The sequence below is a fragment of the Hibiscus syriacus genome, unplaced genomic scaffold (genome assembly GCF_006381635.1).
Source record: "Hibiscus syriacus cultivar Baekdansim isolate YM2019G1 unplaced genomic scaffold, ASM638163v2 tig00110676_pilon, whole genome shotgun sequence".
Lineage (NCBI taxonomy): Eukaryota > Viridiplantae > Streptophyta > Magnoliopsida > Malvales > Malvaceae > Hibiscus > Hibiscus syriacus.
This window is the reverse complement of record NW_024062820.1, coordinates 1,243,618-1,263,870: the sequence shown is the minus strand read 5'-3', so window position 1 is coordinate 1,263,870 and position 20,253 is coordinate 1,243,618. Positions and strand designations below refer to the sequence as shown.

Genomic DNA, 20,253 nt, shown 5'->3' with positions numbered 1-20,253 from the left:
CTGGGACTAATGCGATTCGAACCTGGGTCTCTTGGGAAACCAAATATGTATCCAAATATATTTATTTTAATAAAATATATTAAATTAAAAAGTTAGTTCTCCAACTAAATGGTGACACATGACACGATCATGTAATTTTCGTATGAAATTTTAGGTAATATAATTAATAAAATAGTTAATATTTTTTATTAATATATAATGTATATTGTTTTAAAAACTTTCAACTATTTGATGATATATATTCAAATACTTTCAATCATGTTTAAATTTTAGACTTCTAAAATTAACGATCATCTCACACTCCATTATCCTACACTCCCATCAATAAGGAACTTACAAAATAAATCCTTTTTGTCTACTTTAATTTGGAGGAAATTAAACAAGGAAAAATTATTTGAAGACAATTTAAATATTATTTAAAATATTCATAAATAATATTCGTTCGAAATTTCTTTTAATTATTAATTACGTACACACTTTTTAAATTTATTTATTTAAATTTAAAATCTCTATGAAAATCAATTCTCATTTCTGTCACTGAAGTGGTGGTTTGGGTTTAAAGGTAGTTTTAAATATTAAATCATTAACTTTTAGAACTTAGAAGAAATAAGATTTGAATTTGATTTTTTCAAATTATGATACTATTTCCTATAATATGTATAAATTATAAATTTAATGCTTATACTTTTTGAATTGTAATATTTCAATTTTGATTTAAATAATAATAATAATTATTATTTTTAGTTTAAATTATGCTATTAGTCTCCTACTGCGCTTAAGGACAATCAACTAAAATTTATATGGCCCAAAAGCCATTGAAATCTGGAGTTTCTCCACGTCAACAACCAGTATCTTTTATCCCATTAACGTTGCTCTCTGTATTTCATTCCACCAATAGAATCACCCCATATCCGATCCCCTTATCTTACACCCAAATATTTCCCAGAAATATAAGTTTTTCACATCAATACAGGAAAAAATAGTTTTCTGTTTCTGCAAAAGTTTTTAACAATGGCAGCCTCGCTACAAGCAGCAGCAACCCTCATGCAGCCGGCCAAGGTCAGTGTTCCATCTAGGACTGGCGTCATGCAGCTCAGGTCCTCCCCTAGCGTTTCCAAGGCCTTTGGTTTGGAGCCTGCTGGTTCTAGGCTCACTTGCTCCTTGCAGACCGACTTTAAAGACTTGGCTCAAAAGTGCGTTGATGCTACCAAGATTGCTGGTTTCGCTCTTGCCACTTCTGCTCTTGTTGCCTCGGTATAGTTATTTTCACTTTGGATTCTATTTTAATATCTGGATTGATTATACGGCAGTATCTGTTCAGAATTAGTGATAATTAGAAGCCTTGTTTTTGAAGGGAGCAAGTGCTGAAGGAGTTCCAAAGAGGCTAACCTATGATGAAATCCAAAGCAAAACATATATGGAAGTGAAGGGAACTGGAACCGCTAACCAATGCCCGACCATCGACGGTGGTATCGACTCATTCGCCTTCAAACCAGGCAAATACTACGCCAAGAAATTTTGCTTAGAGCCAACTTCTTTCACTGTCAAAGCTGAGGGTGTTAGCAAGAATGCCCCTCCTGAGTTCCAGAACACCAAGCTGATGACCCGTTTAACCTACACCCTCGACGAAATCGAGGGTCCTTTCGAAGTGTCCACCGATGGAACTGTCAAATTCGAGGAGAAAGATGGGATCGATTACGCTGCTGTTACAGTTCAGCTCCCTGGTGGGGAACGTGTGCCATTCCTTTTCACCATCAAGCAACTTGTTGCATCAGGCAAACCCGAGAGCTTCAGTGGAGACTTCCTTGTACCGTCCTACCGTGGATCGTCTTTCTTGGACCCGAAAGGAAGGGGCGGCTCAACCGGATACGACAATGCGGTCGCGTTGCCTGCCGGAGGGAGAGGAGATGAGGAAGAGCTAGCTAAGGAGAACAACAAGAGTGCGGCTAGTTCATCAGGGAAAATCACATTGAGTGTTACGAAAAGCAAGCCGGAGACGGGTGAAGTGATCGGTGTGTTTGAGAGCCTTCAGCCATCGGACACTGACTTGGGAGCCAAGACTCCCAAGGATGTGAAGATCACTGGTATCTGGTATGCTCAGCTTGACTCGTAGAGTGATTATGAATGTGCGTTTGTTGTTTGTAATTTGAGGCCTCATGTTGCTAAAATTTCATGTAATCCAATGAGAAGAAAAAATGGGATTGTTATCTTTTGTATATTGGCTTCTTCTGATAACGTTTTTAATTATGTTCGACATGTCTTTCCGTTTTCGACAAGCATTTTACCATGTAAGAATCGTGTCCTACACTTGAACAACTCTCGTTATACAAGTACTATGCATCAAAAATGGGATGCTCACCAAATTTCTAACCTTCTAATCATCTTTGATCAAATAGAATTGAAGAATCAGATTATCAAAATAATCAAAACTCCATGTGAATTCCCCAAACCGTCGATTTGCTTTAGTCACAAACACGTGGAACCAGAAGAGACCTCTTCTATTGCTTTCTTGGATGGGCTCTTGAACTTTTTCATTTTATAAACATGACCACTAAGATAACTTTAATTTTAATAATATATTTAATACAAATAATATATATATCTTAAATTGCAGTTTAAATTAATATATATATATATATATATATATATATATATATTTGGTTCTCATCTTCAAACTCGACATCCTCTATTATCGGTCCACTCCCAATCAACCGCCCATCTGGCTCATAGTTCAACCTTGGCCTCAATTCTTCCTTGACAAGAAACCTATATGGTACCCCTCTCGAGCTTCCCCTCCCAACTCTTTCCAGCCAATCCATCATTGTTGAGTTCACTGGAAAACACTGACGTTCGCGACATTCATATCATCATTAATTTTTTAATAGTAAGTGATTAAAACATAATCAAAATATAATGTTATATATGATTTTGAAGGAGAAAAATAGTTAAGTAACTAAAACGGAACTGTATAAATAGGTGGATGACTAATTACATAGTTTACCCTAGTAAAAATCAGCTTAAAATTATATAAAAGATAACTATTTTTTATGTCAATGAACTTAACAACATTCAAGTGATGAGTGTGATTTGGATTTTGCCCTGAACCATTACACAGTGAGTAAGAACAACCATGGCCCCCAAAGCTCTACGAATGACGACTTCCTCCACATGATGAACCCACACCACCTTTAAAACCAGAGCCACTACTTTCATTCCGCCAATAGGATCTTCCCTTATCCTATCCCAATATCTTACACCAAAATAATTGCCACATATATCAGTTTCTCCACACAAACACAGAAAATATCCACCTCCTATCCCCTTATCTTCCATCGAAATAATTCCCACTAATACAGAAAAAGGGTTAATTTTCTTTTTGCCAAAAAAAAAAAAGTTGAACCATGGCAGCCTCACTGCAAACAGCAGCAACCCTCATGCAACTGACCAAGGTCGGTGTGCCCTCTAGGACTGGCGTGCAGCAGCTCAGGTCCTCCCACGCCGTTTCTAAGGCCTTTGGTTTGGAGCCTGTTGGTTCTAGGCTGACTTGCTCGTTGCAAACTGACTTTAAAGACTTGGCTCAAAAGTGTGTTGATGCTACCAAGATTGCTGGTTTCGCTCTTGCTACTTCTGCTCTTGTTGTCTCGGTATACTGCTTTTTCCTTTCATTTGGTTTTGGTTTTCCATTTAATTCCTTGTTTGTTCAATCTGCCCTTATGATTATCAAATTTTTCCTAGCTTGTTTAGGACCTTAGAGAAAAGTGAACTTGTTATAGAGCTCTGCAGTTTTTTTTTTGTTGTTGAAATATTCATATTCATATTCAATATTTATGTTATGACACATTCATAGACATGACTACATGGGACGTTGTTATTTTACAAACTACAAAGATTCTATATACGAAAAGCCTAAACAAAATTGTGCTCATATAGGATACTTACACTTGAATCTGCTAAATATAAGTTATTGTTAATTATTACTGTAGTGATATTTAGAAGCCTTGTTTTTAAAGGGAGCAAGTGCTGAAGGAGTTCCAAAGAGGCTAACCTATGATGAAATACAAAGCAAAACATACATGGAAGTGAAGGGAACTGGAACTGCTAACCAGTGCCCCACCATCGACGGTGGCGTCGACTCATTCGCCTTCAAACCAGGCAAATATTATGCCAAGAAATTTTGCTTAGAACCCACTTCTTTCACTGTCAAAGCTGAGGGTGTTAGCAAGAATGCCCCTCCTGAGTTCCAGAACACCAAGCTGATGACCCGTTTAACCTACACCCTCGACGAAATCGAGGGTCCTTTCGAAGTGTCCACCGATGGAACTGTCAAATTCGAGGAGAAAGATGGGATCGATTACGCTGCTGTTACAGTTCAGCTCCCTGGTGGGGAACGTGTGCCATTCCTTTTCACCATCAAGCAACTTGTTGCATCAGGAAAACCCGAGAGCTTCAGTGGAGACTTCCTCGTACCGTCCTACCGTGGATCGTCTTTCTTGGACCCGAAAGGAAGGGGCGGTTCAACCGGATACGACAATGCGGTCGCGTTGCCTGCCGGAGGGAGAGGAGATGAGGAAGAGCTAGCTAAGGAGAACAACAAGAGTGCGGCTAGTTCATCAGGGAAAATCACATTGAGTGTTACGAAAAGCAAGCCGGAGACGGGTGAAGTGATCGGTGTGTTTGAGAGCCTTCAGCCATCGGACACTGACTTGGGAGCCAAGACTCCCAAGGATGTGAAGATCACTGGTATCTGGTATGCTCAGCTTGACTCATAGAGTGATGATGAATGTGCTCATTCTTTGTATAATTTGAGGCCTCATGTTTGCTAGAATTTCCTGTAATACCATGAGAAGCACTCTGAGCTTATTATCTTTTGTATACTGTCTTCTTCTAATAATGGTTTTATCATGTTCAACATGTTTTCCCTAGTAAAAATTATACGGAGTTTGATATACCAAATGATCAACTGATTAAATATTTATATTGTTGCATTTTGTGTGGATTCGAACTCCGAAGGCAACAATGTCAACCCAGATGTCTAGTGGTCCACATTTCTTGTAGAGATGGAAATAGATTAAGGGGGTTCAGAGTTTGATCTCTCGGACGGCAATGCTAAAAAATAGCTTTGATCCAATCGAAATTATCAGGTATTTGTAAGTAAAGAAAACAATTCGAGATTAACTTAAAATAGATTACATATAAGAAACAAGATTTAATAAGTAACTTTATATGAGGCATCCCATAAAATTTTTCAACATTCCTCTAAAATCTAGGGTAAACTAAGCACTTAGTGCCTAAACTATCAGTTTTGGTCAGTTTTAGTACTTAAATTTTTAATTTTTTTAAACTCATACCTAACGTTTAGTTTTTGTTTCATTTTAGTACCACACTGTTAAAAACTTAACACGTTTAATACCTAAATTATCAATTTTGGTCCGTTTTAGTACCTAAACTTTCAATTTTTCAAACCATAACGTTAAATTTTGAATGGGATACCAAAATGAAACGAAAACTAAACTTAAGGTATGGTTTTTAAAAATTGAAAGTTTAAGTACTAAAACGAACTAAAACTGATAGTTTAGGTACTAAATGTATAATTTATTCTAAAATCTAAAAAACAAACCTATTATTTTTTAAGTTAATAGATAGTTATTCTTAGAGGTAACGGGTTAGAGCACTAACGACTATAGCAGGAGTGATTGAGCATTCATTCTTAAATGGTTGAGATTATTTATAACAGATACTATTTTGTAATCATCTATTCCATAATAATTCTTACCTAAATAAAATTAATCCCTAAATAATTTTTAACCATTAAAATTATAATAAAATATAATTTTTATCAATTAAAATTTAAATAAACTGAACGCTCATATAATTTGAGATGTGGCCTGTGCACATATAATTTGAGTTGTCTCGTAAAAATAGGTTACACACATTTAGGTTTCTAGCCTGGAAAGTTTGAAGAAAAAAAAAAGATGAAGGTTGCAGGCAGAGGCAGAGACAGAGAAGGAAAGTGGGAGGAGGTTGTTGATAAACAATATTTAAAACATTAAAAGAACATTGGGAAGTAAACATGAAATGGACAGGTTCGGTTCCTTGTTTTAGCTGTTCCAACATGAATGGCAGGTCGAGCAACCTATTATTTATTTGAATAAATTTATGAATTAAAGCCTATTGAAGGGAATTGGTTCTCTCTTGAACACACTTTTTGTAGGGTTCGGGGTGTCTGGCCTGCTAACCCATTTTCTGTGGTTCTAATTATTCAACTCAAATCAACTTGTCAAACTAAATTATTCATTTTTCTTTGTTTTTAACATTTACATTTGACTTTGATATCTAAAAAAGAGAGAAGAAAGATAACAGTACAAAGAATAAGACATGAATGAAAGTATGTGGAATAATATATTGCTGTTTTCAGCTAACGCCTCTCTTCCAATTTCTTCATCATAGGAAACAAACCCAAAGCCAGAACCTTTTCTGTGAACATAATTCTCGGGAATTTTGGAGACCAAGTGTTGTTCTTTTCTTTAACCTGTTTTGGATTTATTGTTGGGGGAATTAAAGATGAAAAAGCAGAGAGATGAAAGATGATTGTGATGGAGCAAGTGCCGGGGGCGTTGGGAACTAGCGCTAGCTTGGCTCTTCGGTTGGGACAAATCGTTTTCTCCTCTGCTTCACTTCTTTTCATGTGTTTGGGGGTCGAATTCTTTAGCTATACTTCTTTCAGGTGATTCCCAAAGCACCGATTCTTGTATTTTCCTGGCTCAATATTGTCGTCTTTGTTCCTGCTTTTGTGTCGGAATTTAGTTTGTTGAGTTGATAATTGATATCTGGTTTTGAACTGGAAGTCTCTGGGGAAAACTATCACGATCAAGCATTTATTTTTCCTTTAGAATTTTGAAGCAAGCAAAGTCAAATGAACTGTATGCAATTCTTTTATTTGATCTTTGGGGTTCTGGGATTTAGCAAAGATCATATGCTCTGTCGCTTAACTATGACTTCAGTAAGGATCCTAATATATTTGATTCGACAGTCCTCTCGGTCCATCCCTGTTGGCATAATCGAGGAGGATTTACTTACTTTCCTCTTTTTTCTTTAAACTTTTGCAGCTACCTGGTGACGGTCATGGGCTTGGTAGCGCCATGGAGCTTGTCGTTGGCATTGGTCGATGCATATTCCGTGTTTATCAAATGCTTACCACGACAACCGAGGGTACTGCTGATCGTCATCGTTGGAGACTGGGTATATAGCAAACCCTTTTATTTGCTTAATCGTCGCTATGATGTTGTTATCTCTTTTCTGATGGGAAAATGGTGTTTAATCTCATTGCAGGCCTTGTCGTTTCTCTCGCTGGCCGCGGCCTGCTCGACCGCTAGCGTTACAAGCCTCTTGGCGACTGCCGGCACATCGTATTGCCCGTCCAAGTTATGTAGCCGGTTTCAGTTTTCGGCGGCCATGGCATTCTTGTCCTGGTTCTTATCCTTTGCTTCGACTCTCTTCAACCTCTGGCTCCTTCCTTCTTTATAGCACCTCGCTACTTTCGAACCCATTCTTCATACAGGAAACCCAGTAAGCAAATCTTGACAGTTTCTTATATGCTCAAATCATGAACTTGTACATTTACGCTTGGCAAAAGAATCTTGAACGAATGATTAAATGTGATTAGACTTGTTCATGCTCTTCAAATAATCATTGAAGCATGTTTTGTTTTTACAAATAATGAGGCACCCTTTTGTGGAGGGCTCCTCTGTTTTCTTTCTAGATCACATAAATGAAAATGAGAACTTTTGATATAATTGATAAACCAGTGTAACATAATTATATATATAATTGATAAAAGAAATAATCGAAATAATATATTAACAAAAATAAATTTAATTTTTTATTAAGTTAATATAATTACAAAGTAACATCTGTTCTGAATACTCTCAACCTTTTGACAATAAACAATCTCCGTGTTACAATTGCTAATGCTCGAAACCATGACCTATAAATATAACAATGATTCGTGTAACCACTTAGATAAATTAGATCGTGCATAAAGTTAACTTTTTTAATTATATATATTACAAAAGTCTGAATAATAATTAGAAAATTATTCTATGAAAGAATTATTGGATGTAATTCCATTCATATTGTTTTATATAAATTTATTTTGAACAATTAATTATGACATCCGACGTCTTATCAAGTTCTCTATATGCGCAATTATAAACCATCCAAAAGAAAAAACATTTATAATTGCTTATATTGTGTATAGTTATAATATATAATTAATGGATGATTAATTTAAATTAATATTGCAAATACGTCTTTTAAATTAAATTTATTTTATTTATAAGATTAAAATTCAGACTCTAAACATTATTTGAGTACAAAATATCTTATCATATGAGATCAATCTACAGTTAGTAATTAACTAACTTTTATTATATTATCTATATGATTTTCTTTCTGGAAAGGACGTTCAAGTAGGGATGTGTAAATTCGGATATCGAATTCGATTCGATCCGAAAATTTAGATATCTTAAATTTTCAGATATTTAAATAGTGATTCGTATCATATCCAAAAAATCAGATATTTGAATTTTTGGATATCTTGGAATGAAAAGACGGATTCTTTGCTAGATGGATAGCACTTTGACTATCGCAATACAAGACATTGTTTTCTTGTTTCTTGCCTAACTCTTCCAAGAAACTTTGGAGCCAAACCATCTCTTTGCTGGCTTCCGTAACAGCGACATATTCTGCTTCAGTTGTGGAGAGAGCAACTATCTTCTGTAGTTGAGAAACCCAACTCACTGCAGTTCTTTCTAGAGTATAGACATACCCTGTAGTGCTCCTTCTGATGTCAACATTTCCGGCTAAATCAGCATCTACATAGCCTGTCAGTATCGTATCTCCACCTTTGAAATAAAATGCTTTGTTTGTAGTACCTCGCAGATATCTGAGGATCCATTTGACAACTTCCCAGTGTATTTTGCCTGGATTATTCATGTGCCTGCTAACAGCTCCCACTGCATGAGCAATATCTGGTCTGGTACAAACCATGGCATACATTAGACTTCCAATTGCTGAGGCATACGACACCTTCACCATGTGTGCACGTTCTTCCTCCGTCTTTGGTGACTGTTCTTTGGTGAGTCTAAAATGAACACCTAAAGGTGTACTTACTGGTTTAGCATCTTGCATGTTGAACCTGGAGAGTACTTTGTTGATGTACTCAGCCTGTGATAACATCAAAGTCCCCAACTTTGTGTCTCTCTTAATCCTCATTCCAAGAATCTGCTTTGCAGCGCCCAGATCCTTCATAGCAAACTGCTTCGACAATTCTTGCTTCAAGTGTATAATCTTGCATGTTTGAGCCTGCAACGAGCATGTCATCAACGTACAATAATAAAATAATGAAGCTGTTGTCGAACCTTTTAATGTAGTAACAATGATCTGCTTGACATATAGTAAAACCACTGCTACTCATGAAACTATCAAACTTCTTGTACCATTGTCTAGGAGCTTGTTTTAAACCATACAACCTCTTTTTCAACCTGCATACCAGGTTTTTCTTGCCTGCATCTATGAAGCCTTCTGGCTATCTCATATATATTTCTTCCTCCAAATCACCATGAAGGAAAGCTGTCTTTACATCTAACTGCTCAAGATATAGATTTTCTACAGCTACAATTTTCAACACCAGTATGATTGTAGACAGTTTCATGACTGGAGAGAAAATTTTATTGCAGTCAATACCTTCTTTTTGCTGAAAACCTTTGACAACCAATCTCGCTTTGTAGCGTTTGCTCCCATCGTGCTCTTCCTTGATCCTGTAAATCCACTTGTTGTAGAGCGCTTTCTTACCTGGTGGTAATTCAGCTAATTCTCACGTCTGATTTGACATAAGCGAGTCCATCTCATCTTTCATGGAAGACTCCCACTTGACTGAATCCTCCACTTGCATTGCTTCATCATAGCACTCTGGTTCACCATTGTCAGTCAGCAACAAGTAGTGCAAAGAAGGAGAATACCGTTGGGTTAGTTTAGGAATTTTGGAGGAGCGTCTCAGTTCTGGTGTGACTGGTTCTTCTTGAACTGCTTCAGGAGTGATCTGAACATCATTTCCAGAAATCTCTTCAAACTCAACAAATTCCTTTGTTTCAGCTTCGGTGTTGGAGCTACTTGATTCCATGGTTGACTTGTCTTTGTACATCACATGCTCATTGAAAATGAAATCTATGTTTATGATGATCTTCCGATTTTCATAGTCAAGTTTACCCAGTAGAATCTATGCGTACATAAGAAATACAACCAAACACTCTTAAGTGTGAAAGATTTATTTCTTTCTTGCTCCAAACTTCCTCTGGTATTCTTTCATCCAAAGGAACTGAGGGCCCACGGTTGATCAGGTAAGCTGCAGTATTGATAGCTTTAGCCCATAGAAATTTGGGCAGTCCGGCATGTATCCTCATGCTTCTGTCACGTTCATTCAGAGTTTTGTTAATGCTCTCTACTACGCCATTCTGCTGTGGTGTCATGGGAACTGTTGTCTCCATCTTTATCCCATTGTTTGCACAGAAATCTCTGAATCTTCTATTTTTGTACTCTCCTCTATTATCATACCTCAACCGCTTGACTTTCAAACCAGACTCATTTTCCACCATGGCTTTCCATTTTCTGAAGGTATCAAAGACTTCTGATTTCTTCTTCAGAAAATAAACCCACACCTTCCTTGTTGAATCATCGATGAAGGTGACATAATATAATGAGCCTGCAAGAGATAAAACTGGAGATGGTTCCCATACATCAGTATGAACCAACTATAACTTTTATGCCTTGGGTGTCTTGCCAATCTTTGCAAAACTCACTTTCTTTTGTTTGCCAAAGATGCAATCTTCACATAGTCTAACATCTACATTCTTTAGATCCGACAGCTTCCCTTTTGACAAAAATGTCTTCATCCCTTTCTCGCTCATATGGACAAGCCTTTGGTGCCATAGGTTTGATTTTCCATCAGCATCTGCTACTGCAATGATATTCTCTAAATTTGAGGTTACATAAAGAGTACCAGTCTTCTTACCACGAGCAATGACGAGTGCTCCTTTGGTAATCTTTCATTCACAGTCTGAAAAAGTTGTACTATAACCTTCTCTATCAAGCTTTCCTTCAGAAATCAAATTTCTTTTGAGGCCATGAATATGTCTCACTCCTTTCAGTGTCCAGGTGGTCTGGTTTGACATCTTTAATCAGATTTCTCCTTTTCTGACGATCTTTAAGGTTTCATCATCAGCTAGATGAACCTTCCCAAAATCACCACTGACATAGTTCTCCATGATTTCTCGGCATGGGGAGTAGTGGAAAGATGCCCCTGAATCCAAGATCCATGATTCAATCGGACTGTTGACGCTTAGAATCATGCATCACTTGTCTCCTCTGTCATGTTGACAGATTCCTGTGCGTCGGTATCTTTATTTAGTGTTCGGCAGTCTATTTTAAAGTGACCCTTCTTGCCACAATTATAACAGGTAAAATATTTTTCCTGTTCTTGATTTTCCCATTCTGGATTTGGATCTGCCACGATTTGAATTTCTTTATGAAGTTCTCCCTCTGACTCCGTGTGCAAGGCTGAGGAGGTTGATGCTTCACCTGATTCTCTCTGTCGAATTTCTTCACTCAATACCAGATCCGTACATCGTCGAATTTTAATTTGTTATTTTCCGACGAGCTGCTGACTGCTGTAACATTAGCATTCCAACTTTCTGGTAGAGATGATAAGAGAATTAAAGCTCAAACTTCATCATCGAATTCAATTTCTACTGAACTCAACTGGTTCTGATTGTGTAGAGTTCATTTAGGTATTGAGTCACTGATGCCCCATCCACAAATTGAATAACCGCCTCATCAAATGAACTTTGTTTAAGATCGATAGCTTCTTATGCATACTGGAGAGAACCGCCATAAGACCTGCCGTGGTTTTTTCCTTTACTATGTTGAAAGCAACATTGTGGGATAACGTCAGTCGGATAACTCCGAGGGCTTGTCTGTCGAGAAGACCCAGTTTTCATTCTTCATGCCCTCTGGTTGCTTCCTGAGAGAGGTTGATATAGATTTTTCTGGTACAGAAAATCTTCAATCTGCATCTTCCAAAAGCCAAAGTCTACACTATCGAACTTTTCAATTTTCACATTCTCTTCGTCTGCAGCCATCGCTCCACTCGAATCTGGCTTCGTTTGGATCGTTTCTGACAATTCTTGCGAACCACCGTGTATTAGAACACCTCTGTCGACAAATTCGTATCGCCGACAAAATTTTACTATTCACAAAATTTACTATTCACATGAATAGTAATAAATAGTAACCTCAAAAAATTGAAAATTACAACCAAAAGCTCTGATACCAGTTGTTGGAAAATAAACCGAATACGAGTAATTTCCTTATAACCAGATTAGTGAGAATGAGAAATAAAAGCGGAAAAATAATACCCGAAATTGATAACGGAGTTCAGCCAATTATACCTACGTCTCTGGACTGCTGCAGATCTTTTACTAGAGAGAAAATTTACAGGTGTTTACAAAACATTCACTACTCACAAGAAAGCTCTCTAGTATTAGGAGAAAGAAATGATTTTGGGATAATTTTGAAGCTAAATGAACTAGGTATTTATAGTTGAAGCTCAGGGACTAATTCTATAATTATCCTAAAATACAATGGTTGAATGTATGATTATCATTACCTTTTTAAACAATTAGGTAACCACCTTTGAATTGTGCGGTTGGCCGTGTCAAACATTTGTTGAAAAATGCTTAGGCAGTGCCCATTTCATCACGTTTTGACTGTACAATATGAACCCTACAAATTCCATGTACCAAGCAGCTATTGGCCTCTTCAGAAGCTCCAATGACTTCGAGGAAGAATGAAAAGCTCTTCCGGTTGGTGAAACATCGGGTATGTTATCCGAAATGTTCGATGCTTCTTCGGGTATACCGGCCGTGGCCGCCACCGCTTCCACCGAGGCTCAACCGCCCAATTATCAAGCACACAGGCCAGCAGGTGAATCAGAGCGACTTTAACCATCAGCAGTTACCAGCAGCTTCCATACAACTGTTGTTGATGAATCCGCAGCCAAGATCACCATCTTCCCCAAATTCTCTTCAAGGTCCTGGAGAGTCTTCTTTTGGTACAAGCACTGTACTAATTTCACCTCCATTTACTTGGGTTCCTGATAATGCTAACACTGTTTCCCAACTCAACATTCCAAGTGAAATTGGAGTTGTTTTAGAAAGCCAAGGCCTTTCACTATCTTTATCATCATCTTTTCCGTATTACAACCAAGTTCATGCTGGGCTCGGATCCTCGATGGGAATGGTCAATGTGCTTAGAAGCTCCAAGTATGTTAATTTTGCTTAAGAAATGTTGGAAGAATTTTGCAGTTTTAGAAGAGGCAAGTTGAAGAAGAACAAGTTTGGTCGAAACAAAACAAACCCTAGTTCTTATCCTAGTGGTTCTTCATTGACAAAGTATCTCCCTCCTTTATCACCAGATGACAGAATTGAACATCAAAGAAAGAAGGTCAAACTTTTAGCCATGCTTGATGAGGTATGTAATCTCTATCTCTTTCTTCTCAAATTGTCTCTCCTTCAAGATAGTGAATAGGGTTCTATAGGGTACTCTAGTTGAATTTGATTAAAACTTCAACGTCAAATCATATTGATTTCTGTGATTAACAACAAAGCAGTGAAGTTATTTGCAGGTGGAGAAGAGATACAAGCTTTACTGTGAAAAGGTGAAAATGATGGTGGACTCATTGGACCAAGTGATGGGCAATGGTGCATCAGTGCCTTACACTGCACTTGCTAATTATCAGGCAATGTCAAGACATTTTAGGGGCTTGAAGGATTCGATATCGGCACAATTGAATCAAATGGACGGTAAAATGATGGAGCATGAATCTTGGAGATCCAAAACGGGCCTGCCTGAAAGATCTGTCAACATCTTAAGGGTCTGGCTTTTCGAACATTTTCTCCACCCCTACGTTGTCTTTATCTCACACTAGCTACTCGGTTCTTAAAGACAAGGTGCCATGATAACGCAGTTCTCGGGGATGTTGTCTCGTCAGTAAAAAAGATGTTAAGACTTAAGACCTGAAATTAGTTACTACATTAAAGAACAACTTGATTAAGCCATAAGAAAGGCATTTCTCTGCAAAATGTCATGATCTAATGTCGTTTAATGTTTCTCAGGTACCCAAGCGGTGCAGAAAAGCATCTGTTGGCTCGACAGACTGGTCTCTCGAGATATCAGGTTGGCTCTTTCACAACTATTGTAGCAAGCCTTTACTTTGCAGAATTAGATTCTGAAAAGAGCCCTTAATCATATCATATGTATATGTTAATGCAGGTTTCAAATTGGTTCATAAACGCCAGGGTTCGGATGTGGAAACCCATGGTGGAAGAGATGTATCAACAAGAGACAGAGGAAGACGAGAGAGAGAGAACAATGATAAAGTGAAAGAAAGGGAGACTAATAATGGCAGCAATAATGCACAAACATCGACGCCTCGCCCGACAGCATCAATAACGAAATGTTAATGGAAAACGTGCGAAATCACAGCCCTCGAAAACGACCCTTCACTCATTGAAATCCGCAATGCTTCTCGTTCTCAGAAAACAAAAAGTGCACTTCCATAACGACCACTGCCACTGAGGCGGCGGTGCCACCCTATTCACAGCTTGTCACCACCGCCAATGTTGGCCATGTTTCACTTCACTATATGCCATGGTATATTGTTTTACTTCTATGGGTGCGTTTGGTTCACGGAATGTAAGATTATCAGTGGGAATAAAAGATTACCAGAGAATAGGATTACTGGAATGTTGTATTTTGTATTTGGTTGATTTAGTAGGAATATAAGATTATTGTGTTTGATTAAAGAAATAAAATATTATTAGAATGTATATTTGACCAAATTGTCCTTATTATATATTTGTTTTTTAACAAATTGGAAAATATTTATATATTTTCTTTAAAAAAATTAAATTCATATAATTCATATAATTTTTTTACAAAATTGAAAATATAAAAAGGTTTAATGAAATGGTAAAATTTTATTTTAACCCCTGAATTTCATATAATATTTTAATTATAGATTTTTTTTTGTAAATCTAAAATAGTTTAAGGATAAATTTGTAATTTAACCTTCGTAGAATTTTTATTATTCAATGACAGAATAAGGATATTTTTGAAAGAAGTTTTTTAAGGGCATTTTATTCCAAAATGTCGGTAATCCAATAATACCTAAGGAAATGGAGGTAATGAAATTTCCAATAATATATCCCAAAAAATCCACTATTGGTAATGTAAGATTACCGGGAATGATATTTCCGGCTAACCAAACGGAAGAATGTGGATTCCATTCCCATGGGAATCTCACATTCCCCCAACCAAACACATCCTATATGTCTTTGAATTAAATTAATTTCCCATAAAAATATTTAAGCTTTAATTTAAAATAGAAAACCATCAAGGCTTATTTTTGTATACAAAATCATATTTTTGTATACAAAATCATATTTTTGAGATATGATAATTTATTTTTTAACAAAATATATCCATAATACAAGACTATATAAAAATAAACTCATATTAATATATTATTAACAAATACACTGTTAATGAAAATAAAAAACACAAACAAAATCGTATAATGATATATATATCAAATTTATTTAAACTTTAGATATTAAATACAATTCAAGATGCATGAATCCAAGTTATCTCCGTGGTCAAAGGGATTGTCGTTATTTTTAAAGGTTTTAGGTTTGAGTACTATAGATTACAGGATATTTGAATGTTTATTATTAAATAGTTGAATATCTTTAAAACACATATTATCATTTCTAAACATCTTATATTAATAAAATTAAATAATTTAGGAGCGATAGAAAAAAATGATTAGGTGGCATGTGGCCTTCGTGATAAAGAAATTATTATTATTCTTGAGGACTCATGTTCGAGCACCATAGATGCCAAGAGATCAATTTATGATATATATATATATACACACACGCATACACAATAATGATAAAATTAACTGAACCTTGAAAGGGACTTATTCCTCAATTTATCTGGTTGAATGATAAATACCTGATAAATTAGAGTTTTATAAGTTTAAATAGTAAATAAATTTAAATTAATTTTTAATTTAAGTATAATAGTTATTAGTTTTTTAAATTAGATAATTTAATTTTTTTAGTTATTAGTTTTTTAAATTAGATAATTTAATCCTTGATTATATACTGAAATTGGTCAAATGTCCGAGTCAAAAAATACAAAAAATTAGATATAAAGAAAGAAACCGAAACTGTACCCCTTTTTTTAATAGAAAATTACATGTTTTAATTCCCAAATCCAATAGTTTTAGGGACTTCCATGTTAGCCACATCAACTTTAGCCATGCAAACGACAATCAATAACCCCAAGCAAGCTTCAACACGTGAAGAAGAAGACTTCTTCGCCTCATCTCCGGCAGGAGACCACTGCCACCATGTCTTGTGCTTTCCTCCCGATCAATGGAACGCCACTCGTACTTCCTCTTCATCTCCTTGAACCACTTCTTCACCGTATCGCCCCCTAATATGTGTTCCTCCTTGGAGGTCATCATCAATGGATAGCTTCTCAAGTATTTTTGCCTCATCAGATACCGTTATGTACTGCATCCGGAGCTTAGTTTCATAGGGTTTCTGCAGCTTAACCTCTCCATGGTTTTGAGATTATTCTTCCGTAAGTAGTTCAACGTCAATATAAGCATCAAAACAAGGTTTAGATTTATATATAGAGAGAAGAAATTAATTTCTTGTAGGAGTCCTTTTCATGGCAGGGAATTTGTTTCCTTCTCGCTGTAGGCAAAAGAAGAAGTCTATTATATATGTAGACAAAGATAAGAGCAAGTTCTAACTTAACCTTTGACTTGTGATACCGAAATATTGGCTTTAAATTGCAAAATTTTCAAGATTAGGTAATTGAATTCGTTTTGCCCCTTTTCTCCATTGATATTAAAGTTTAAACATTAAAGCTTTGCCAAAAAAAAAAGCATTCCCTATTGGAACCTCAATATTATTGATAATTAACTTGAAATTAAACTTCTCACATAAATAGAGACATAATTAAAATCAAATATTAAAAATAATTTAATTTAAAAGTATAAGATTCTATGAAATATTTAAATTTAAAATTTGAAAAAAAAAGATTTTATCTAATATATAAATTTACGAGGCCTAAATTATTATTAAACCAAAAAAATTAGAGAGGGTCACAGCCCCTCCCGCTCATAATTTGATTATGTGAGCATTAATAAATTCAATATTTATAATAATATAAACTTCAATTAAAAAATAAGTAAGAGTGATTAAAATAGGAGCAGTTTGAAAGTTAAGTGATTAAATTTAAAAAAACTTTAATGGCCAAATAGGAGTGAAAAGATAGTTGAATGATAAATTATGTAAATTAACCATAAAAATGCCAGGTTTTTTACGACAGAGGTACTAAATGAAATATAAAATAAATTTTAAGTATGATTTTGAAAAAAAGAATAATTTAGGTACTAAAATAAAACAAAAGTGGTAGTTTAAGTATTACACGTGTAATTTACCCTTAATTATATGACACTGTTTTTAGAATATATAAGGTTTAGTATTTGATGATGTACAATTAGGAATGGCTATTTCATCTTAATTTGATGAATTTTGATTTTATAATATTATGATTTATAAGAATAAATTTAAATCAGATCAAATAAAATTAACAATCAATATCGGTTCTATCTATTTAAATTTTTTAATAAAAAAATTTAAATTTTAATGTCATAATCTAAATTTATTAACTTTGTGTTAGTACTTATGATTAGTCCGTTAAAACTTTTTATCGGCACGACTGCACCTGGTTGGTCGGCAATCATCCTATGGTTATTTTAACTGCTAGTGTTACTTTTACTGACAAATATTTTTGCTTTATCGACGCTTATAAATGTTAGTAAAAAGTGAATTATCTCGTTCTATGTGGGATAAACTTGTCCCACAGTACGTTATCCGTCCAAAATATTACGTACGTTAAAAACAAGGGTTAGACTCGAGCGAGCTTTAGTCTTCGAGGCACAAGCTCTGCTATGCTCATTTTTCGAAGTTTGTAATAGATTACATTGTATTATTTTTTAATTTTGATGTATGAATATTAAAAATTATGCTAAAATATCTATAATCAAAAGAGACTTATTTTAAAGTAGGCGGTTTTGTGAATGTATCGAAGGTCACGTTAAAAAAAGAGTGATTCTATGCATTTGTGGGCTTCCGTTGTTCCTCTAAAAAGTTTACGGATTATCCCAGACTGTTAAGGTTAATGTAAGCCTAACCTTCTTGTATTTGTTGAGATTTTGCTTCAAATGTCTTTCGGGAGTTGCAAGAAAAAGAGAAAGGGGGTGGGGAGGGGGAGGGGGAGGGGGAGGGGGGCGAACAACATGGTAGGGAAATTAAGCACCTCCTAAACCCTAAAAACAGCAATCCTATTATTTCCGATCATCAACCAACCTTGGTCTTCTCCGAATATGGGTTCAAGATAGCCTTCAGCTTATCATACTCGTCGATATCGAATTTGTGGGCTTTGATGAGCCGTTTTTGCTTTGCGGTGAACCGGGTTTGGTAGAACCCTTCGAAAGACGGTTCTCTGGATGTCTTGAGGAAGAATGTGTGGGCAGCCATGAAATACAGGGTGGTGACGTAGAAACAAATGGGTTCCATCACATCCCATGACAGATCCCAAAATGTTAGCCTCATGAACCAGGCGGTCTGAACCACCAAATAGGCTAGACCCAGCCTCAGCTCCCATCGGACCAATGATTCGGCTTTTGAATCTATTTTAGCCTTCTGCCTCTCCAATTCCGCCAATTGATTCATTCTCGGGTCACCCGGGTTCGGATTCCGTATAGGAATCAGCCCACCAATGGCTTTGGTTACCTATAATCAGGATACACAAATACAAGTACATTTCAATCCTCATTAAATTTATTTGTACAATAATATTTTTAAATAAATATTAATTAACATCATAATCTTTTGAATGCAGTCATGATCGAAACACCAATTGCAGTAAAAAATAAATTTCAAGAAATAATTAATAGAGGGAAAAAATCGTCGTTTTAATGTACCTGTTCGGGTCGCAAAACGACAACGTCTCCCAACACGATGACAGTCCCCGACTCGTCGAGTAATTTGGCGAACTCCGATCCCTGTTCGGGATCCGAACAGCTTTGACCGCACATCCGAATAAAGTCCGAATAAGGAACCCAGTTTTTCCCGGTTTCTCTCAGCCCCGTTTTCAACACCTCCAACTGCGCTACCTTTAACAGCTTTTTCGCTTCCTGATCCGACAGTGCCGCCACCTCCTGCGCCGCCAAGTGCTGGCTTAACCCATCCAACCGGACCCGATTCTTGTACAAATCAACCCCCCTTAACCTCCCCATTAAATTTCCCCCCGTCCCTAGCTTCCTCATCGCCGGCGAAAGCATACCTCTTCCATGAAGAAACTGCAAGGACACTCCATTGTCGTCAGCGTCTCCTTGATCCGGCGCCATGGAAAGCCGATTTTGAACCATTGTCGAAGAAGTCCGGTATCTAGTAAGAGATTGCGAAGACATTTTTGAAATATTGAAAAGCTTCTCCACCAAGGTTTTTTTCAACATCATTGCTATATTTAATTTTTTTCTTATTTTTCGTAGTGGAGAAGATTTGAAAGCATTGCCCTTCTGGTGTTGGCACAATCAAATGGAGAATTGGCCATCTTTATAGTGTCCAACAATGGAGGAAGGTGTAAAAAAGATAAAAAAAAATGAAAATGAAAAATAGGAAATATCAAAGAGGCCTGCCTAATCACCGTATACGTGTATGTCTCAACTTGAAAATCCAATCACAGTGGAACCTCCATTGATGAAAGGCGAGGGGCTCATGGTAAATAGAATAGGAATGGTTATGTGGGAAAAGCAGCTGACACAGACAAAAGGTAGAACTGGATATAAACTAGGTTTATCTAAACGGTTTGAGGACGGTTACGTTCGTGCAAACGTGTCGCCACATATATTTTTGTGATCCTTTCTGAGAATAGATTAGAATTTTACATTTACCAATGAAAAATAACATTTAATTATCTATTAAATTGATGAATAAAAAAAATCCGATGATTTGTCCTTTTAAAAAAAAATTAATATTTTAAAGAAGCTAA

The 20,253-nt window shown here is 36.2% G+C and overlaps 4 protein-coding genes and 1 pseudogene across 4 annotated transcripts; 4 read left to right on the top strand and 1 right to left on the bottom strand.

Annotated features, from left to right (window-relative positions):
* Positions 1 to 978: 978 nt before the first annotated feature.
* Positions 979 to 2,270, top strand: LOC120137867 (oxygen-evolving enhancer protein 1, chloroplastic). Its single transcript, XM_039153509.1, has 2 exons — positions 979 to 1,254; positions 1,355 to 2,270. The coding sequence occupies exons 1-2, from the start codon at positions 1,012 to 1,014 to the stop codon at positions 2,111 to 2,113; spliced, it is 1,002 nt and encodes a 333-aa protein (XP_039009440.1). The 5' UTR covers positions 979 to 1,011; the 3' UTR covers positions 2,114 to 2,270.
* Positions 2,271 to 3,386: 1,116 nt separating this feature from the next.
* LOC120137866 (oxygen-evolving enhancer protein 1, chloroplastic-like) lies at positions 3,387 to 4,870 on the top strand. The gene is made up of 2 exons (XM_039153508.1): positions 3,387 to 3,644; positions 4,011 to 4,870. Exons 1-2 carry the CDS (start codon positions 3,402 to 3,404, stop codon positions 4,767 to 4,769), a joined length of 1,002 nt encoding a protein of 333 aa, XP_039009439.1. The 5' UTR covers positions 3,387 to 3,401; the 3' UTR covers positions 4,770 to 4,870.
* A 1,510-nt stretch (positions 4,871 to 6,380) lies between these two features.
* LOC120137869 (CASP-like protein ARALYDRAFT_485429) lies at positions 6,381 to 7,694 on the top strand. The gene is made up of 3 exons (XM_039153511.1): positions 6,381 to 6,724; positions 7,107 to 7,239; positions 7,330 to 7,694. Exons 1-3 carry the CDS (start codon positions 6,585 to 6,587, stop codon positions 7,522 to 7,524), a joined length of 468 nt encoding a protein of 155 aa, XP_039009442.1. The 5' UTR covers positions 6,381 to 6,584; the 3' UTR covers positions 7,525 to 7,694.
* A 5,191-nt stretch (positions 7,695 to 12,885) lies between these two features.
* On the top strand, positions 12,886 to 14,812 carry LOC120137787 (annotated as a pseudogene).
* A 3,700-nt stretch (positions 14,813 to 18,512) lies between these two features.
* Positions 18,513 to 19,796, bottom strand: LOC120137868 (calcium uniporter protein 1, mitochondrial-like). The gene is made up of 2 exons (XM_039153510.1): positions 19,184 to 19,796; positions 18,513 to 18,992 (listed from the first exon to the last, which is right to left on the bottom strand). Exons 1-2 carry the CDS (start codon positions 19,718 to 19,720, stop codon positions 18,558 to 18,560), a joined length of 972 nt encoding a protein of 323 aa, XP_039009441.1. The 5' UTR covers positions 19,721 to 19,796; the 3' UTR covers positions 18,513 to 18,557.
* Positions 19,797 to 20,253: the final 457 nt, after the last annotated feature.

Excerpts from the sequence above, each read along its gene's own strand:
- LOC120137868 (XM_039153510.1), bottom strand. The coding sequence starts at position 19,720 with ATGATGTTGAAAAAAACCTTGGTGGAGAAGCTTTTCAATATTTCAAAA. Across the intron at positions 18,993-19,183 it reads TCGTTTTGCGACCCGAACAG|GTAACCAAAGCCATTGGTGG; the intron begins GTACATTAAAAC and ends TCCTGATTATAG.
- LOC120137866 (XM_039153508.1), top strand. The coding sequence starts at position 3,402 with ATGGCAGCCTCACTGCAAACAGCAGCAACCCTCATGCAACTGACCAAG. Across the intron at positions 3,645-4,010 it reads CTTCTGCTCTTGTTGTCTCG|GGAGCAAGTGCTGAAGGAGT; the intron begins GTATACTGCTTT and ends TTGTTTTTAAAG.
- LOC120137869 (XM_039153511.1), top strand. The coding sequence starts at position 6,585 with ATGATTGTGATGGAGCAAGTGCCGGGGGCGTTGGGAACTAGCGCTAGC. Across the intron at positions 6,725-7,106 it reads TTTAGCTATACTTCTTTCAG|CTACCTGGTGACGGTCATGG; the intron begins GTGATTCCCAAA and ends AAACTTTTGCAG. Across the intron at positions 7,240-7,329 it reads TCGTCATCGTTGGAGACTGG|GCCTTGTCGTTTCTCTCGCT; the intron begins GTATATAGCAAA and ends ATCTCATTGCAG.
- LOC120137867 (XM_039153509.1), top strand. The coding sequence starts at position 1,012 with ATGGCAGCCTCGCTACAAGCAGCAGCAACCCTCATGCAGCCGGCCAAG. Across the intron at positions 1,255-1,354 it reads CTTCTGCTCTTGTTGCCTCG|GGAGCAAGTGCTGAAGGAGT; the intron begins GTATAGTTATTT and ends TTGTTTTTGAAG.